The sequence below is a fragment of the Maylandia zebra genome, linkage group LG10 (assembly GCF_041146795.1).
Source record: "Maylandia zebra isolate NMK-2024a linkage group LG10, Mzebra_GT3a, whole genome shotgun sequence".
Classification (NCBI taxonomy): Eukaryota; Metazoa; Chordata; class Actinopteri; order Cichliformes; family Cichlidae; genus Maylandia; species Maylandia zebra.
In genome coordinates, this window is record NC_135176.1 from 12,434,391 (window position 1) to 12,454,933 (window position 20,543).

The 20,543-nt window shown below is 40.0% G+C and overlaps 1 protein-coding gene across 10 annotated transcripts in view; it reads right to left on the bottom strand.

Annotated features, from left to right (window-relative positions):
- The window catches only part of LOC101486592 (glutamate receptor 3), an 82,990-nt gene extending 70,245 nt beyond the window's left edge, over positions 1 to 12,745 (bottom strand). For 3 of the 10 annotated variants that reach the window (XR_013100528.1, XM_004573358.5, XM_076889056.1), the window contains exons 1-2: positions 12,393 to 12,745; positions 11,763 to 11,921 (exon numbers count right to left, since the gene is read on the bottom strand). Coding sequence is in view for 9 of the 10 variants with exons in the window: in XM_004573358.5 (XP_004573415.1) it covers positions 11,763 to 11,921; positions 12,393 to 12,480 (247 nt within the window). In the remaining variant the exon portion in view is untranslated. The remainder of the gene's footprint in view (positions 1 to 11,762; positions 11,922 to 12,392) is intronic. The other 7 variants (XM_076889058.1, XM_076889057.1, XM_004573355.4 and 4 more) reach the window with 4 other exon arrangements.
- Positions 12,746 to 20,543: the final 7,798 nt, after the last annotated feature.

The following is a 20,543-nucleotide window of genomic DNA, read 5'->3' on the forward strand; positions in this document are numbered from 1 at the left end:
CAGCAGATCTTTCTGTAACAGAGGTTTGGATGTGCATTTCTGGAGGAGTTGGACAACCTGTGTAATCTGAATCGACTGCAGGTACCCTCTTATAGGACACTGAAAAAAAGCAAAACTGGAAAAATCACTCAGGCAAGTTAAGGGGAGTGCAGTGGTTTGTGACCACCTCCTACTAAACCATTCCCTTCTGCGGGGAGGTTCTCTTGTTGTTCCCTCTCCAGTGCACTTGTTGTCACTTTCATTTGCACCAAAGCGGGTAAAATGGACCCACAAGGGTTTATGTTTCCTAACTGGATAGATTGATATCCCTGAAGTTTAACAAGCTTGGTTTTATATTGTGAGTGTTCCCTTTGTTTTGTTAGCAGTATGCATCAGTGAATGCATTGTTTCCTAATGGAAACAAGCTGGACGCTAAGCTGAAGAGTAAATAGCTAGCATGTCTTTCTGTTATTCTAGGTAATGTGCATCCTGGCAGCATCTGTGGATGTTTTAGCTGGACAGGACGCAAACAGATTTATCTTGAATATTTATATCTGATGACGTATATGATGCAAAACTACCGGTAAAAGCCGTTAATGTGGTCATAAAGTGGTTTAAGCCCACTATGCATGCACTTATCAGTAGAGGCTGAAGAGGTAGAATCACTATCTATACAGAGTAATTATAATATTCTGTAGATGCTTTATTTCAGTATGCTTGTATCTGAGCTGCGAGTTGAAAACATTCATCAACAGTATTTTTTTGCAGCACATGATGTCAAAAATCCTATAATTACAACAACCGTGTGAAATGCAGTCTATATTTTTTTTCCCAATTAATACCCCAGTCTAACATGTCTAACAATTCATGTGCTGTTGTGCACAGGCTCAAAAAAAGAACTCTATTTTTAGACGCTTCAACGGCAAGATGTGAAAAGTCTGCAATTCAGTTTTCCTCAGTACTAGTGGAAGGAATAAAGCAGCCTAGGTTTGGAAGCATAAGTGGAAGCATGTCAAATAAAAGGCCAAGTCTGACAACAGATGTTTAAGGTCATAAGGCACAAATGCTACAAGAAACTGGAAGTCCTTTATAGAACAGTAAGCACGTACTGCATAACCACAGCTGTCTGCTTTTAAAGCACAAAATAGGAATGTTTGATTAGATTTGTGGCGCTATCCTTTATAAAGCCATTATGGTTATTTGACCTTTCAGGATGCTGCAAATCAAAAGATTTTGTTTTCTTTTTTTATTTGGACAGCTTGATCCTTCAAGCATTTTTGAGCAAGTTAGAGCATGTAGGTTATAGTGAAGGGCACAGCAGAAAGCCCAATCCTGCAATCCAGTTTTGACTTTTATGTATGAAAATGAAAGGCGAGGGTTGCAGACAGACTTGCAGTTACACTTTTAGGATCGCATTTCCACCTGAATAACAGCAGGTTTGTGTCAGAACACTTTTCTGTCAACACAGTAGGGCAGCAAAATTAAAGAGAATTTCTATTAATGACAATTCAGTATAATTGTGTCTAAGCCTATGATGTCTTTCTGAAAGTTAGTCACCCGGCACTTTGATCCTGTAGCTCACAGATGGTCATGAAAAACATTTATAGTTATAGTCAGACTGTCCTATTGGCTTTGCTTGTCCTCTGGCTTTTCCTCTAAGCAGGAAAAGGAGAGGTGACTGCATTTCACAAACTGTCATGGCTCACTCAACATCTCACTACAACTGAGACTTATCGCTTATTATTTAATTTCACTGTGTTTTCTCCTTTGTGTCTATAAAAGATATGATGAACATAAGTACAGAAAAAATGCATTAAGTAAAGAATATATTCACAAATCAAATGGAAAATTAAAGAAGATAAACAAGCAAAGAAATAAATGAAGAATGAAATGGAAAGTAAATAAATAGAAGGAACTAAAAAAATAAAGTAGCAAATCAAACTTCATGACTTCATTATTAAAGCCGATAATGGCATCTTCAATTTCATGGAGTTATTTATTGTATCAAAAATAAATAATCTATAATGATTAATTTGCTACAAACTACCTCATCTCATGATGAAACTAAGTTATCACTTGATCACTAAGTTTCATCACCATTGGTCATTATTAATTTCCCCAACATCTTATGGTCAAATATCTATTGGCGACAGTTATACTTTAGCTCACTGCTAATTAGCAAATGTTACAATTTAAAAAATGAAAAGATAAGGCCTTGGGCACACAGGCCATGCTCCAGATATCTCGGACGTCAGAGTGACATCACTCTCGAGTTGAGTGTGTTTCAGTAATAAAGTCAGATAAGCAAGGAAAAACACGATGTTTTGCTTCTTAGCGAGTTTGAGCCATTCATGCATCACTAGCGAAACATTAAATACTTGTTTTTTTGTGGTTAAAAACACCGCTGCAGCATGTCCATGGACAGAGCCTGTCAGTGCTGTGTGAATGGCTTATTTAACAAGTCTAAAATACACAACAGTTACAGTATAGATCAAAAGTTTTAAAGATTCACTGTCGTCATCTTGGATTGTTAACCCAGGGTTTGCACGGTAGACACCAACTTGTGTACAAATACTTCCCATTCACACGCCGAGCTGCGGTGAAACTGCAACACAAACTGAGCCTGAGACACAAAATGGAAACAGTGAGCATTCACCTTTAAACTAAATCAGCACCTTGTACTATTGCAAGCGACAGCGTCCCCATTTTTAGGCTGCATTGCACTTTTCACAGTTGCGCTACCATTTGGCGAGTAGTTTGCAAATGTTTGCAGACAGGTCCAGGTCTTTGATATCTTCGATGCTGTGGACCCAGTAGAGGTGGTGAGTGACAGGAGAATAGTGGCTAAGCTGTCATCCCTGTTGGACAATATCTCCCACCTCATGCAGGAGACTCTGACAGCACTGAGCAGCTCCTTCAGTGGCTGCGGCACCCACGATGTGGGACGGAGAGATTCCGCAGGTCTTTCCTTCCTACTGCAGTCAGACTCCACAACAAAGACTTCGTAGCTGACCAAACACACACATCCGCACATGTGCAATAACACTAAGTGTAATTTAGTATTTTATTCTATTGTATATAGTATGTTATTCTTTTTTATCTTATCCTATTCCATTGTTTTCTTAATTTTTGCTCCTGTAACTTTGCACTGTCCACTTTCTGCTGTGACACAACAAATTTCCCACGTGTGGGACTAATAAAGGTTTATCTTTACCTCTTATCTATGCAAACTACTGGTATATGTCGTTGTTATCAATTTTAGCTTAACAGCTGCCAGCAACCACTCTCTAGCTGTCTGACGAATAGTGGTTGCCAGGGGTCACTGACTGATCTGTAGGCCTCTGCGATTGGGGCTTTAGCAGTCGATTTCACAGCAGCTGCCAAAAACCTAAAGCAAGCGCTCACTGGTTACTAGATGATCACTGAATGTGGAAAACATTTCACCTACTCCATTTCCACATTGTCACTGTGGGTATGTAGCATGCTGGTGTTAGCGTTTAGCTCAACGGTCTCACAAGGCCATTAGCATGTCAGTTATTAGCAGCAATTTATGCTCTCCACGCGCTTAAAAACAACTTTTTTGCAGTAAGTGTATTAAAAAATAATTCAAACATTGTGCTTGTTATATTTTCTAATAACAACTCTCTTTGCAGGATCTAATCTGCACTCTTACTGTTTAAACTGTGTAGACCTGCTAGTTTACTTTGACCTAAAAAAACCCCAAACATCATTGTAAATGTTTGATAATGAAGAAAGTCGGGCTGAATTCACAGCGTGCACATTTTAAATGATTCCCATGTTATGACATTTAAGCTTATCATATTTTTATCCACATTACAGTCTGCATTGTTGCACAATTTGTCTCAGCTGACCAACCACAGAGAAAGCACAGGGCATGATAGAGACTGAAGGCTGAGTAGGTGTTTCTCCTCCGGCAGTGTTGTTGAATGTTGGCTGGAATTCCCTCTTTTCTACAGATTACAGCTTTATAAAGGCACACATTTTCTTCCAGCGGGTTAGCCCCCTGCAGGTATTCATTATACACAAAGAGCCAGGCAACACTCGTTGGATTAGCTCTAATCTGAGAAATAAAACTGGAGATTGCCCACATGCTAAACCATGACAGAAAGAAATTTGCAGCAGCAATAAACACACACGGATTGTGGCTACTGGAGTATTATGTGAACATACTTGAATGTATTTCACCTCCACATCCTTTGCAAATGCTGCAAAAACACCAAAGACCATAGTTATAATAGACAGAGTAATGCAATATACTCAGTTTTAAAAAAGTAGAGTGAAGAAGTTATAAATGCACAATTTACAAGCTCTAACTAATGTATTGTGAAATATCAGGTGAAAAATGTTTCACAATAGAAAGCACTGAGAATAGGCTCATCTATCAAATATAAATAGAAAACAAATTCTTTCTTGTTTAAAAAACACAGAAACACTGGAGAAAAGATATGATTTTTTTCCCCTCTTTACCTTCAAGACTGAACGCTCATACAACTAAACAAATTCATGAAAGCAGCTTCTCTAAATTATTCACTGCCCCGCTGGCATCTTTGGTTTTCTTGTGCATTATTCTGTGACGCGCACAGCTTGTTGTCCTTGAATAATTTCAGGTAACATTTAACGAATAACGGCAGAGATTTCAGAGGTAGCCATGCTGAAGGACGTTGTGTAAGGCTGCAACAAACTGCTGCAGCGTCACTGTAGCTTGTCAGTAGTGATCACCGTCGCTGTGTTACAGCGCTGACATGTAAGCACATTCTGATGCACAGGATGAAAGACTAACTGCACATCTCCAGTGGCTTGCCCCCAGAGCTATCCGGCACTGTTCTGCCATTTCGCAGCATTATGACCGGCCACGGTCGACTGACTAAGTTTGAGCAAAACAACAAATAAGATTATTTCTTACGATCATGCCGAGCTCATTCGGCTGAATACTTATTGCTCTTTTCAAATGATTGGCAGGTATGCATTCAGTCTACTGATATTTAAATGCCTCTATTGTAGTTATTTAGCATTAGCACTCCCTCGTTCAATAGAAACCTAATGCATTTGTGCTGCATGATGGACCATGACTCATGTCTTGCCCCACAGCAAAGGACCCTGAAAGCTCTTATTAAACTAAGATTTAAACTATTCATGTGAGTGAAAGTGCTTAGAAAACCATATTGTATGCACCTGAAATGCCTCTTTAGTTAGATAAAATCTTCCTAAAGACATTATAAATGGCATGAAAATGCCATGACAAATCTGACGATGAGTACTTGTCAACTTGGCACAGGTCATCCAAACTGACAGGACTCTGGCTGCAGTAGCAGTAACTCAGATATTTTTATCAGTGCATCGTGATAAAAGGACATGCTTTTGGCTAAGTGTCTCTTTTTTGTTCAAGGGCTCCCAAACCGAGAGATTCCATTTAAAGCTTTCAGACACAAACATCTGACTGGCCAAATATGTAAGCAAATGTGGTGAGTGTGTTTTTCATGGTGAAGTTTTAATAATTGAATTCAGAATTTCACAATGAAGCTTTGAAGCCAAGAGTGGAATGCTTTGTCCTCAGAGGATCAGTGACCTCACTGCTATATTTAAAAAAAAACAAAAACAACCTGTTTCTATAAACATTAATTATATCTATGCAGAGTATGGCTTAACATAGTAACTATCATGAAGCACGCTCACCCTCGGGCCAAATGATTTGACAACCCTGTCTCTGATGCTCGTGCATCATCCATGACTTGTCTGTTTAAATGAGTTCTCAGAGTTATGATGAAGATTGTTTTGTATTGCTTGCTCACATTGCAGCACGTTTGTTTTGCTATAGTAACTTAAAAAAAGAAAAGAAAAGATTTGTGCCAAATGTTTAAAACATATAATGCTCTGATAACTTCAGCTACACAAAGATTGGAAGCGGGGGGGGCACAGCTAGCTGTGCTCGGTTTAGCACGGGTATGCTGCTCAATAATTAATTAATCAAATATGGCATCAGATCAGACAAGCTGAAGAGTCAGGCTCATTCCCCTTCATATGATGTATTACCACACTGCATGCTGCACTGCCCTGCACACCCAGTGCAGGGCGATTTGGGTGCTTCCATCTGCCCACAATTGTTCCACGTCTGCAAGCTGCTTTGCAACCCACCTCCACCCCAGCTCCTCCATTTCTGTTTTCTCTGACTTACTAAATCTCATAGCTGTCGTCACCAATGCCTGCCCAGTTCCAGTATAAATAACTGTGTTTAGAAATATCAATCTTCTTTTGCCTATAGTGATCCAAACTGAAATATGTTTTCATTTGTAGCCTTGCAGCTCCATGGACATAACAAATCTACAGAAAGTTTCCATGTCTAGCCAAGAAAAAAAAAACACATAATGTGTTGTTTTTACTTTTTTTAATGAATTAATAAAGCAAGATATATATACAATGTTCGTGCTAAGCTCAAGCTCAAAGCTTTACTCTACAAACATGAAAATAGTACTGATCTTTTCATCAAACTTTAAACTTCAGGAAAGAAGTCAAACAAGCATAGATCCCACATCTGTGAATTATCCCTTGTATTGCAGAGCTCCTACTATTATAAACATTCAGAACACATACCCAACTTAGAACAAGGTGACTTTCACACCAGGTGATCCTTTCTATTCGAAATAAACACTAGAAGTTGTGTGCTGTTGTTCCTCCCCTGCTCTCCCTCCTCATCCTGTATAAGAAAATACAAGGTCTCTACAGGTACAGATGAAGCCAATTTAATACATTTTACTATGTTTTAAATAACAGCTTTTAATGTCGCGAAACGTTCCAAGTAAACACTTGGATATAAATTTCAAATGAACTGCACTATATAGTAAATGGGAATTTAAGGTGGACTGATTCTTTTCTACACACTTTATACAACATCCCTCATTCACCCAAGCACTTTTTATATGCTTAAGTGCATTCTATCTAACTTTCACACTCCAACGGATGCATTGGAGAGCAACTTGGGGCTAGTATCTTCCCATATGGAAAAGAAATAGTAAAAACTTATATGATTTACACATGAAAGTGGCCACTTTCTCATTACTTTCATATATTGTTTTAGTAAGTATCCAAAACATACAAGTTTCATTATATAATTTTTCAAGGGATCTTATATCTGTTTTCACTCTTGTATGCTTTTCATACAAGTTTCAAACAAGACAGATACAAACTTTATAATATTTATTATTTGCCTGAGGATACTTGGCATGCAGACTGGAGTAGCCATGGATTAAACCACCAGTCTTCTGATTAGTAGATGGCCTGCTCTACCTCCTGAGCTACTGACGCCCACTACAGTATCATCTGAATATGTTTATCTTACCAAACCGCATGTAGCCATTAAGTACTTTCACAGGTACAAAAACAGCCTGATGGAGCTCAAACTCTAAAGATGTTTTTGAGTAAAGAGAAAGAACAATATAAATATTTTCCTCCCAGTTACATAGACTAATAAAACTATGCCAAATGCCCATGTCCAGTCTCACTGTGATCTCCTCTTTCTCTTATTTTTCCCCTTACCACTGACCAGTCACAGCCCTTCCCTAAGCCTGGTTCTGCTGAGGTTTGTTTCCTGTTAGAGGGAGTCCTTCTTTCCTGCTGTCACTAAGTGCTTGCTCACAGGCTATCGTTGGATTACTATATAAAGCAGTGACTTGTGATTTGGTGTCATGTAAATAAGGAATCAAAATCAGCTTTATTGTCAAAGTATTTGAACACACACTGGCCTGGCTGTTTCTTTGCTATCAGTGAACAAAGTAGACAGCAGACCAAACTGACAACATGTGCAGCACATTTATAGTGCGAGAGTGCAGAGTGTGTTGGAACAAGTAGTGGAATAAATAAGGGATGGATTACTAGTTACTATAAAACAATATATAAAAGCTGAATTCAATTAAACTAAAACAGTCATTACTATAAATGAATAAGGTTTGCTGTGATTTGACGTTCTCTTCCTGGTATAGCCTTCTAAATTGGAAAGTAGATCAAAGTCTGACTTGTTTCAAAAATAGATCCTGCCTTAACAATCAAGTTAGAGTGCATAATCTACATAAGTAGACAGGGTAAAAAATAGCAACATTGGTGCTTGAAATGTTATTTAAAAACATTTTAAAATCAAACATGTTAACTAAAAAGAAACAAGTGAACATTTTAAGGCATTTTATGAATAAACATGCACTTGAGACATTGAAACAATACTAATGGTATTTCCCTACATGATTAATGTGGCTAAAAGAATTCTAATTCTCAGTCCTAATCAGTTTTATTTGTATGGTGTCGCATTACAACAGCAGTCGCCTCAAGGCAGTTTCTATTGTAAGGTAATGACCCTACAATAATACTGAGAAAGCCCCAACAATCAGATGACACCCCGTGAGCAAGCACTTGGCCACAGTAGGAAGGAAAAACATCTAAGACACAATTCAAGATAACAATATTATCACGACATCTGTATGAAATTTGAAAAGAAATGATTATAATGTCATTACTCACATTTAGCAAATTAATTCGATTTAACATGTCAATGAGAAATGAGAGCAATTACAGAGACATATACAATCTTATGTGTGCATTATTAACCCAACATCAATATTTAGCTCTTTAAATATCACGCTTATTGTTAATACCAGTTTACAAAAGTAAAATATCCCAATTTGGATTTGGTGAGTCAAAGTATTCACTGCAGCATCAACAATGCAGAAGAAAAAGAAGAGCAGGAGGAGGAGGAGATCTGGCTGCATGAACTGGTCTGTGGCGCATTAGTGGAACTGTACATTGCCTACACACTGAAGTGCTCTTACATTAGCCTCTGTCTGAGCAGCATCACACTGGTTGAGTCATAGCAGAGGAAGGATAACTAGCCACAATAAACACTCCTAATAAGAAATACAGTGAAATATTGACAGCTTAATCAAAGTTTTTTTTAACAATGCAGTCTTAAAAATGTATGCTGTTGGTGCAGAAGCACAAAATGCGCTTTTTACGGATCACTCAGAAATGTCTCTTCATTCACACGCATTTAACACTCGTGTTAATTACTGCGAGTTAGGGAAAGGCTAAACACTTCAATTGATTAAACGTTAAATAAATGCTTGCCTGTCACCACATGCAGAAAGTATAATCCCCACACTCATTTAGCTTAACTCTCCTCTTATTACCCAGCCAAGCTATCAGGTCTGTCTCCACTGTCTGTTATCCCTGCCCTGACCTCAGTCTTAATGGATATAACCTTCCCATTTCTGCATTTATGCACACAATCAGTCCTGGCCTGCGGCAAGGTGTCACATCAATACATCCTGCAGCTTCACTCCAGCCACAAATTGGGTGAGATAATAAACACAACAGCACAGTGAGGTTCTCTTTGTTGGAATCAATTCAGTCAAGTTGCAATAGCTGGAAACTGTTTGCTGCAATCGATCATTGGATGTTTACAAGTTTTGTTGTTTGTTAACTTTCATATCTGCAATGTAAGCAGCAAATGTGCGATTCGGGACAGTTGGAAAATCAGTCATATATTAGCGAGGAGGGTAAAAACAAGGAAAAAGAGCGCTTGGTGAGAATTGATTTTTCCATACTGGATAGCAAACAGGCACACACACTATTGCTGGACTACGGATTTCCACCTATTGATCCACACTGCCAATAACAGAGACATTTGCCATTAGGAATTTGCGATGGTTGTTACAGACTGACCTAGATGGAGGTCTCTAGTGTTGTCCTGCTTTTTTTTAACCACTCAGAATCAAAGCAAACACAACAAGTGATGAAAGCAAAAAGTAATTGCTCTGTTCCTTTTTATCTTTCAATTGTTTTATTTAAAGAGGGAACTATGTAGACGGTCTCAAGGATCACAAGAAATGAGCAGATTTAAAATCTCAGTCATATCAGCACTTGCTAATATTATCAAAATTGACAAGGCTTTCTGTAGGAAAGCACAGCTATGACTAATGTGTAATTCTTGCCAAAATAGAAATGTGTCAAATCATAATCATCACATTCATTTGCTACATCGACACCTGCCAGGCAAGCGGGGCATTATGCAATCCAGACTACTATAATAAGAATTGTGTAGTTTGGTGCATTTTCAAGCAAATTCCTTAGTCACAAACTGGCCTGGCTGGTCTGCATAATGAGCTGCTAACTGGTCTTTTTTCAACAAGAGAGTACTGAGCTAAGCTTGCATCAGCTTATCTGGCTGAAATTAATCCTCCTGATTATCAGCTTTCTTCTTCTTCTTATCCTTTAAGAAAAGCCTTAAGCTTCTTTCAAAAACAATGGGTTCAGATTTAGTCAAAGTCAGTTGCGGCTGTGGACAAACTCTTTGCAGTTTGTGCTTTAGCCCTGATCCGGACAAGCCGAGGGTGTAATATTCATCTCTTCCTCCACAGCGACTGCTGAAGTGCCCTTGAGCTGAGCACTGACCCCACAGCTGCTTCAGTGTAATTGCTCAGCAGTTGACAGTGCAAGGTTGTAGTCAAACCGGGCAGTGTCAAGGTGTGAGCGTGTGAATGTGTGTAAACCTGCATCCGCCTGCAGCTTCTCCTCAAGGCTGCTCCAATCTGGTCGTCGGTGAGAGCTGCTAACGCTCACCACCAACCACATGACCTCAACAGCATTTAATATGATTGAGAGCCTGGGACGTAGTTGTGTTCGTGCCCTTTCTTTTTCTTTTCTTTTTTTAAGCTCTACTCTCACTTTATTAGGTTCCTCAGACATCTCTAAGGCAGCTGACAGAGTTTGGAGAGCTGCAGCTGATCCTCAACCGTGATGTGTGAAGCAAAGTTGGTGAGACAAAAGATAACAAATTAATTCTCCAGACAGAACTCGGTGCCCTACATGGCAGTTGAGGGACTGGTAGACCAAATATGAGACATTCTTACACTTTGCAGCTTACTATTGAGTGCATCATGTTTGCAGAGATGACTACATGGATTAGCAAATGTTATAGCTGATACTGTGGGCTATTTAGAGAAGATAGAATAGTCTGCAGCACTATAAAGCTAGTACACACTAATGTGATATTTAAAGCCGCTATAAAAGGACAAGTGACATTCAAACTCCCCTGAACATTAATGGGGTGGGATGGGTGAGTTTGCAAAGGGGTATACCTGCACATGGATAAACAGAGAATGTGTCAACATTGTTAAACTCCTGTAAAGTGATGTCTCCTTATTCACCTTTGTAAATACATCTCATCTTTTTTGTGTTTTCAATTCTATTTGTCTGATTCCACAACTTTTTGTTTTACAGTCACAACATTTTAATTTTCATCCTATACTCCAACAAACACGGTGGCAGTGTTTTTTTGGGGGGGGGTTTCCTGTGCACTTTTGAGCACATTCATCCAAGTTCTGCTCATCAGCTTCTCTGGAATGACTAAATTAAAAAAAATCCGTTTGGCTAATTACGGGCCATCAAGCTCCATAATCCAGCTGGTGAATTTTGGATGCTATGACTGAGGAGTTTGAGTATTAAGCCAGACATTTGGCAGGTGTCTGTGTTTATTCATACGCCATTTCCAGCTCATAAACATCTGTGTCCTTTTTTTGGAATGGCCTATCAACGAGACTATTAGAGCAAAAATGATTTGATGTACTCCGCATGTGTTTGACTGTTTGCGTGTTTTGGTTTTTTTAGCCTTGAACTTGCAGCACTTTTTATTCCAACCTGAGAAAAAAAATAGTACTAAAACAGGAATGTTTCTTATTGTTCTTGTGCAGAGAAAGGCAGTGGTACAGTGCAGAACTACTCACAGGCATGTGTGACGGAGAAACTGTTGGAGGACTCCAGGTTGTCAACATTGTAATTGAGGTGGAAGGGTTTCTCTGTCACATTCTGGTTGGTGTTATACAGCTGGACAGCAAACCTGAAGGCGCTGTGTTCCTGCACTGTGGAGCGCATGAACAGTCCGCCTACGGGAAACAAAATGTCACATAAGACAGCGCTTTAATTAGTCCATCCCCAGCATGCATAACCCTGCGTTTGCTCTATCTCGAATCCCACTAAAAAGGACGGCAGGCTGACTGCGTGATCGCATTATATCAGAGGCTCGTACGTAAGTTAATTTCAATGGAAGAAAAAAAAAAACAAGAAAAAAATGTGTAATACATTGTCACACTAAATAATGCGCCATAATTCTCATTTTGACAAAATTATATAAATTCATTTTTTTAACAAACCGCCCACAAAGACGCGCAAAATCCCAGTTTGGGTTGGTAAGAAGTGAAGTTGGCAACGAATTAAGCAAAAAACAAACAAACAACAACAACAAAAATAAAACCTCAAGCAGTGACTAATTGAGACTTAAAGAGTGGTGTCCTATTTTAGACTGTGGTAAATGTTTTTAAAATGAATATGTAGTCAGTGCATCCCATTGAACTTACCGATGTTGATTTGGTTTGGAAAGCCTGCCAGCGAGTGCCCCAAAGAATTGAGTAAAAAAAGGACTGCCGCTATTGTGCGATGCCACATTTTCTCCGAAAACTGGAATCAGCTCCTGGTCTGTGTGTGACAGAGAGAAAGAAACAGGGAGAACCATGTACACGGGCTTGTTCGCAAAGAAATCCACAAGATGCGGCAGGTCTCTCTCTCTTTCTCTCTCACTCTCTCACTCACTGTGTGCACCCACGTTGAATTTGTGCCAGCGCAACTGCAGCGCCAGCCCTCTGCTGCTGCTGCTGCTGCTGCTGGAAATCTAAAGCCAGTGTTTTATCTCAAAGATGGAGGTGGTGGTGGTGGAGGAGAGAGAGGGGGGGGGGGGGGGGGGGGGGGGGGGGGGGAAGAGAGAAAGCGGATCTACGGGTCCCTACTGTGGATAAAGACCACTGAAATGGGCCAGGGAGAGTGAAAGAGGGGAGGGAAAGACAGATGGGGAGGGAGGGGAGCCGGGGTGTCGGGGGGTTGGGGTGGGGGGGTAGACGTTTATCAAACTTGGTCTGACGTTGAATTATAATAAGAGCGGCCTCCCGTCTTCCTCCGCGCGTCACTGCAGAGTTGGTGTGTGAGGCGGTGCAGTGTCTACTGGCTTTGGTGTGTGTGTGCGTGTGTGTAGGTGTGCACACACTGACATGCGGTCTGTATGGATCACCAGTATATTGCTGACTTGTGCATGTGTGCATGTGCTGTGTGTGTCTGCATACAGGCCATGTATAAGCACGCTATCTATCCATCTATGGTATCCCTTCCTATTGTGTTCACATGTGTGGGAGTATGCATGCAGCATTAGTCCAGCACAATAGCAGCATAATCCGAGGCTGTCCCCTGCAGGTGTTTGAGAGCAGGAACAGTAACTGTGGGCACTAATGCTCTGATTTATCACTGTTTAATCACCGGCTGCCAAGGTACCTAACTAATGCTATATATTAGAACCCTAATTGACTTACTTGTGTTAGTGATTTGGATTCCCACTCATTTTTTTCTGCGAAAGTGAACAGCTGATGCAAAGGGGAACAAGGCAGAAGCAACAGCATCATTTGTGGGAGGTGATTGAAATTAGGGTCACTTAAGATAAAATCTAAATGAAAAAGGCAGTGACAGAAGCATAAAGTAGCTCATATTTTCTCCCCTCCAAAATCATCTGTGTGTCTAATCCATCACCGACACACAGGAATAGGTCCTACTAGCATCAGCATATTTACATTTTGCAATTGAGTGCACGTTACTGAGATATGCAACAAGGCCATCTCTTCTGGTGAAATGTCTGTGCTCCATGTTTAATGTTCATTATTAAGCATTCAGGCAGCCCGTCTTACGCTGGTCAGTTCGAAGAAAGTATACTGCACTAGCTAGGAGGACTCTGACTCACACAACACAAAATATGATAAGATGCTGCAGCTTTAACTATTATACTATATTTATTTTATCTAATTCACACCAGTTTTGTCTTTTAAAACTGCCTGTATCTCAGACAGACAGTAGGGGGGAGGGAAAAGAAAGCATCAGTTTAGACAGATCTTTGAGTTTTGAGCCCCAGTATGTTGGTTCAACATGGTCCATCCAATTACTTCACCATCCGCCTCGGCATAAGCCATGACAGAAATGGGAATTATTGACAATGGAGAACAGTATCACGGCACCAGCGGGGGAAACCTGCAGCCATAGCCGGGTTATCACTGCCCTTAAAACTTAATGATGTCAACAAACCCACTGCTAATTTCAAACATGCTCCAGTAATGAAGACAGAGTTCTCCTAAAGCAGTTGTGCTTGCTTCGGAGTTAACTCTGCTAACGCAATGTTACTTCTTTTTGTTGTTTTACTGTTTCTCATTTAGAACATCACAGCTCCGTTCACAACCATCTAAATCAGTGTTTGCAGCATTTATGGTTTTACCAAATATTAAAAACACACAGTAAACAACTAAATAGCTGCCTTTTACAGATTTCTTTCATTTGTTTTATATTACAATGCTGTGCTGTGTAATTTCTTTCTGCCCTGCACACTACAGCACCCAGCATGGATGTGATTTTAATCTATTGGAATAGTTATTGAACTCTTCTGCCTGAACTTCACTCCATTTAATCATTTATCTATTTAAAGACATTAAAGTTAAATGGCTTAGGATTAGCTGAGCAGCAGAATGTGTTCTATGTGTGTACATACTGTGTGTGTATGTGTGCACCAAGGCTGGAGAAAGCATTAAAGCTCCCTAGTTAGACTGCTGCACAACCAGCACTGCAAAAAAACAGAAAGAAAAAAGCAACAGTGTCTGTGCTTATTGATCTGGATGTGATTTAATGCTTGGCATACAACTACGATCTTTAACAGGATGCAGCGAGAACAACTGCACTATAATTAAGTTCAGTTTCACAAACAGATATACTGTCAGTATAGCGTGACCTTTTTTTTCAGATACGCGCCAGTGTTAGTTTGTCATTTGCAGAAATGCATTCACTGCCACTTGAAAAATTATGCAATTAGTTTCAGTCCACTTAAGCATGAACTCAGATTGAGTGAAATTCTTGCAAAACACGTACCCGTCCAAAGTGTTGGTCTATCACCAGCTGATGGGCACAAAGGGCAGCTTGTTGTGCAAATCTTAATTCTTCATGCTGTTGAATGAACGGGGTAAGGGATCCTGCAGAGATTACTGGTGTGCTGGGTTCGGTGCCCTCGTCAGGGATGTTAATGATTTATTAATATTTTCTTGAGCCCTCCCCTCAGCTCTTTACAGAAAACACGGCACACTAAAGTAAAGCATGACAAGATAATAAAGAAGCATTAAATTGGTTCCATTTAAACCTCAGTGACTTAATGGGATTTCTAAAATGAGCCGATATATGCACTCTAATAAAAATCTGACAGAGACAGAACGCTGTTTCCATTTCATGTATTAAAAAGGTGCTAATGTGAGTCACTATACGAGGTATCTTTCTGATGTGACTACCGACTAAACCACAAACAGTAGCTGTTGCAGCAGAAAGTGCTTGAGACTCTCAAACAAGGTCTAACACGTGCACATTTCTCTGCAGGAATAAGCAGCCATGTGAAGTTCCCCTCCTCTCCATGTTAGTCAATGATGATGTTATATATAGGTCAGCTTGCAAGGGCGCCCTTCAAGAAGCTTGATGCTCTTTATTATGACTCAGCTATTCCGTTTGCTCCCATCAAACGTCATCAATGGTCCGCTCTATTCCTCTGTTAACTGGCTATCATCACACACGAATTGCAATATTTATTGAGTCCTGCTCGCCTCATTTTGATGAAAGTTCCCAAAACAAATGTGTCTGTTCACTGATCATTTGAGCTGGTGGAGGAATTCAAGAGATTTATTGTGGACATTAATATGACCTGTGCTGTTACATACCCATATGCCATTTGTGTGTTAGTAAGTAGTGGGTGTGCTGTTGTTCTTTTGACTTTTAATGTTTCTTTTTTTAGCTCTCATACCATTTTCTCCAGAGGTTTTGCCTTTTGCCCATGCTGTCATAAATAAGAATATGTTTTTAAAGCCTTTCCTGGTTAAGTAAAGAGAGAAACTTAACTGCAGTACAAGCGTCACATAAAAACAAAACCAAAAACCATTTACAATAAAGAAGATGCTTTCAGTTTATTCCTATCTGGCTTTTAGTGAGCTAGTTTGAAGGTACAACTCATGTCTGCAGTCCATACAGCTGTATACTGATTCTCCGGCTTTACAGAGGATTACAGTTCCTCCCCCATTTCCCCGGGACTTCCCCGGCAAACGTCTGACAGCATTTCAATAAGGGTAAGTATTTAGGTGAGGTTTCTGGCCATCACTACACTGCATCTTCAGTACACCTTGGGCATGTTTCCCCTCTTTCCACCGGAGCAAATGAGCTCCGCTCAGGAAGCACGCCGCTTGCTGTCTGATGCACAACCTCTTCAGCAATATTCAATTGAGTGTAAATGTCAGCAACCCTTTTCCAGAACTTCCCACTGAGTTTACGTAAAACTGACATTTATGAAGCGTCGACCATATGGTGGATGAAATTAATAGCACAGTGTTTTTATCTGACATTACTTTCAAAGTCTAACAAGGACGTTATGATAAAACTTGAATCTCTGCTAGTTAGTTTAATTCAAATCAATTCAAGTTTATTTATATAGCGTCAAATCACAAAAACAGCCACCTTGAAAACAGCCACCTTGCTTTATAATGTCAAGTAAAGACCCTACAATAACACAGAGAAAGCCCCAAACATGCAGATGGCCCTCTATGAGCAAGCACTTGGTGACAGTAGGAAAGAAAAACTCCCTTTTAACAGGAAACAACCTCCAGCAGAACCAGGCTCAGGGAGCCGTCTGCTGTGACCACTTGGGGTTGATGGGAGGAAGATGGGACAAAAGGTACACTGTGAAAGAGAGCCAGACTGACTCAGAGTTTCAGGAAATGCAGACATCAGAGCTGTTTTAGTCACTGCATGTTTGTTGTGAAACAGACTAAAATACTCAGAAAATCGCACCACACATATCACAGAACGCCGCCTTTTGACCCTTGTCAATACCAATCTATTAGTTTCAGGACTTAACCTTGTTTTATATATAGCAGTTGTGAGTTATAACCCACAGAATTATGCACACAAGTTGTTAGCCTGAGGGAGTGAAGTGGCCTAAATACGGGCATATCCAGTGTTATAAGTAGCACTGTTAACAGAGAGCACAAAGCCACAATTGGACACATCAGACAAGCACATTCATGAAGTCATCAAACGGGTCAGTTACTGAGTCATTATTTCAACTTCAGTCTGAGTAACTGTCAAAAGGATCCAGAGATATACTGAAAAATGTACCTCTCACTCACTTTTGCTTTTTAAAGTCTGTTTATTATAATGGACATAATTTATAAAGCATTTATTACATATAGAGCCAAGTTTTCTCCTCACTCGTTTTGTTTAATGGTTTCAAGAATCGAAAACTTCACTTGATTATAGTGACAGTCTCTGGTTTAGCATCATTACTCAGAGTTGAAACCTGTGAAATTGGATGTGAAACTTTGCAGCCACGTGCACGACTGCATGTCACGTTTAAGATGACATTAGAGGAAACGCCTGCTGGGAGGAATACGCGGCAGCAGAAGCACTTTGATATATACACGACCTCATTTTCCTTGCAGATAACATAGATGAGGGCTGGCACTGGATAATTAAAAAGGAGAACTCCAGATGTAAACAGCATCTTAAGAATCAAACGGCTCGCTGTGCATCTACTGCTATCATTTATCCTTGGTCAAGGATCAAGAGGAAGCAGTTTCCATGTAATGGCGTGTCGCTCTCCTGGTTGATTAGAAGTGAGTATTTAGCCAGGATCACAGTGTAGATAAAGAGAAAAACCAGGAGGAATATAGTGAATATTTTAACTTACATTAATAATACAGGCAACAAAATTAAAACCCTGACCACAATGGAGAATCCCTGCTGAGCACAGTGGCTTCCAAGGGAGTTTCATGTGTAACTAAACAATAAAAGTAATACCTCTGAAATTCCTGATATGAAATGATGATATTGTACTTGTGCATTATGGCACCCAAGGTCAGGACTGCAATAAGTTGTCTGAAAGCTCCCAAGAAAGTAAGGAGATAAAAAGGGATTGCTCAGTGCTGTAAAACTCACAATAAAGCCTTTCATGTTTCCTTTCCATAGCATTTCCTGTAAAATGCTGGGATTTATGGCTTGACTTAGATTTTCAGTAAATGCTCTGAGCCTCCCAAAACGGCACACCTTATTATACTGTCTGTCATGTTACCGCTATACGAGTGAACATTAGATCTTTGCTGTTCTAATATATATATATATATAACACTAAGGTTTATCTCTTAGCCTAAAATTAACTGCATTTATGAGCAGAAGCTCATATGAGCTATGAATTAGTGTGCCAGTTATTTGTTTTTCTCTCCAGGACCTCAAACCACAATTCTACTTATAATAGCACTCAGTTTAATCCAAAAGGATCACAAGTAGGGTGGCATAAGCAAAGACTGACAATATCATCTATAACCTCTTTTTCTTTAAGGCTGATTTCACATTTGTCCCAAGTTTTGATTTGAAAAACTTTGTTAGGCTACAACATAATTTCAATCAGAATAAAGCAATTTCACTTACATCACTGGTTGTTCATGCACTACATCTTTAAAAGTTACCTGAAGCTGTGCCTAAACAAAGAAAAGGAGTTTACAGCTACTGGAACAGCTTTGTGAAGTTTTACAAAGGCAGGGTAGCGCTTTAGGCTACATGCTAACACACGGCTAGCACAGAAGACAAAGTATAAGTGAGGGTAAAGAGAATGTAAGTAAGCAAAATTTACTTATATAATACCTTTCTACATAAGAATCAGTAACTGCTTCACAATAGTCTTCAACAAATAAAAAAAATATAACTCACAATATATTAAATCACAACAAAGACAACACTAGTTAAAAGCTAGCCTATACAAACAAGTCTCAACATCAAATGCGCAGTCTCCTTAAGTTTTTATTCTCAAGGAGGAACCATCAGCAGGTTTTGATCTCGTTTAAGACCTCAATGACCTGCACGTTATAAGCAGGCATTTGACCATGCAGAAAAAACCTTTTGAGCTATTTTGTAAGACAAAAGTAAGTACTGTATTCTACTGTAATCTATCCAGTATAGGGCTTTGGAGTTGACGTCACGCCGCAATGCATTGTGGGAGCGCAGCTCCATTTTCGGGGTCTACGAATCAAACAAACGACGACGACAAGAAACATGCTTAAAAGCAGCTCAAAAGAAAACGGACGGTATAGAGACCGATTGCGTCCAGAGGCGAAGCAGCGGTACTTGAAAAAAAATAGAGTGCATCGCAAATCTGGACCCATTTGAAATACGGCAGTGGAGTAAAGACCCAGACGACTTACCGCCACTGTCCTACCCCGATATCTTCACGTATCTTGTTTGTGGAGTAAGCGCTTACACAGCGAACCAGTTTCGTAATTACAAGTCACTGGAGGCGCACATCCAATTTACAAATGGCTGGGTGCAAGATTTGGCTATTTTCAAGCCGCCAAACTCTGAGTACGTCGTCAAAGTAAGTCAGCTGGAGTGCACCGAGTGAAATAGCCATTTTCCACCCCCCACCATAATTAATGTTACACATTTATCATTTAACTGCTAAAATATCGTTATCATATTATATGCCCATAATTGTAAAGTACATGCAAGTTAACACATTGATAATCGGGTAAATTATTAACGCCAATTTGTGTCCTTCCTGTCTCATTTCATTTATTGTCTTTACATCAACCAATCAAGTCACTCCATTCTATGTTTGATCGCAAATTCTATAACTTCCGAGACCACCAACGATGATATTATTCAGCTACAGTGGGGCAAAAAAGTATTTAGTCAGCCACCGATTGTGCAAGTTCCCCCACTTAAAATGATGACAGAGGTCAGTAATTTGCACCAGAGGTACACTTCAACTGTGAGAGACAGAATGTGAAAAAAAAATCCATGAATTCACATGGTAGGATTTGTAAAGAATTTATTCGTAAATCAGGGTGGAAAATAAGTATTTGGTCACCTCAAACATGGAAAATCTCTGGCTCTCACAGACCTGTAACGTCTTCTGTAAGAAGCTTTTCTGTCCCCCACTCGTTACCTGTATGAATGGCGCCTGTTTGAACTCATCATCTGTATAAAAGACACCTGTCCACAGCCTCAAACAGTCAGACTCCAAACTCCGCCATGGCCAAGACCAAAGTGCTTTTGAAGGACACCAGGAAAAGTATTGTAGACGTGCACCAGACTGGGAAGAGTGAATCTACAATAGACAAGCAGCTTGGTGTGAAAAAATCAACTGTGGGAGCAATCATCAGAAAATGGAAGACATACAAGACCACTGATAATCTCCCACGATCTGGGGCTCCACGCAAGATCTCATCCCGTGGGGTCAAAATGATCATGAGAACGGTGAGCAAAGATCCCAGAACCACACAGGGGGACCTGGTGAATGACCTGCAGAGAGCTGGGACCAAAGTAACAAAGGTCACCATCAGTAACACACTACAACGGCAGGGAATCAAATCCCGCAGTGCCAGACGTGTTCCGCTGCTGAAGCCAGT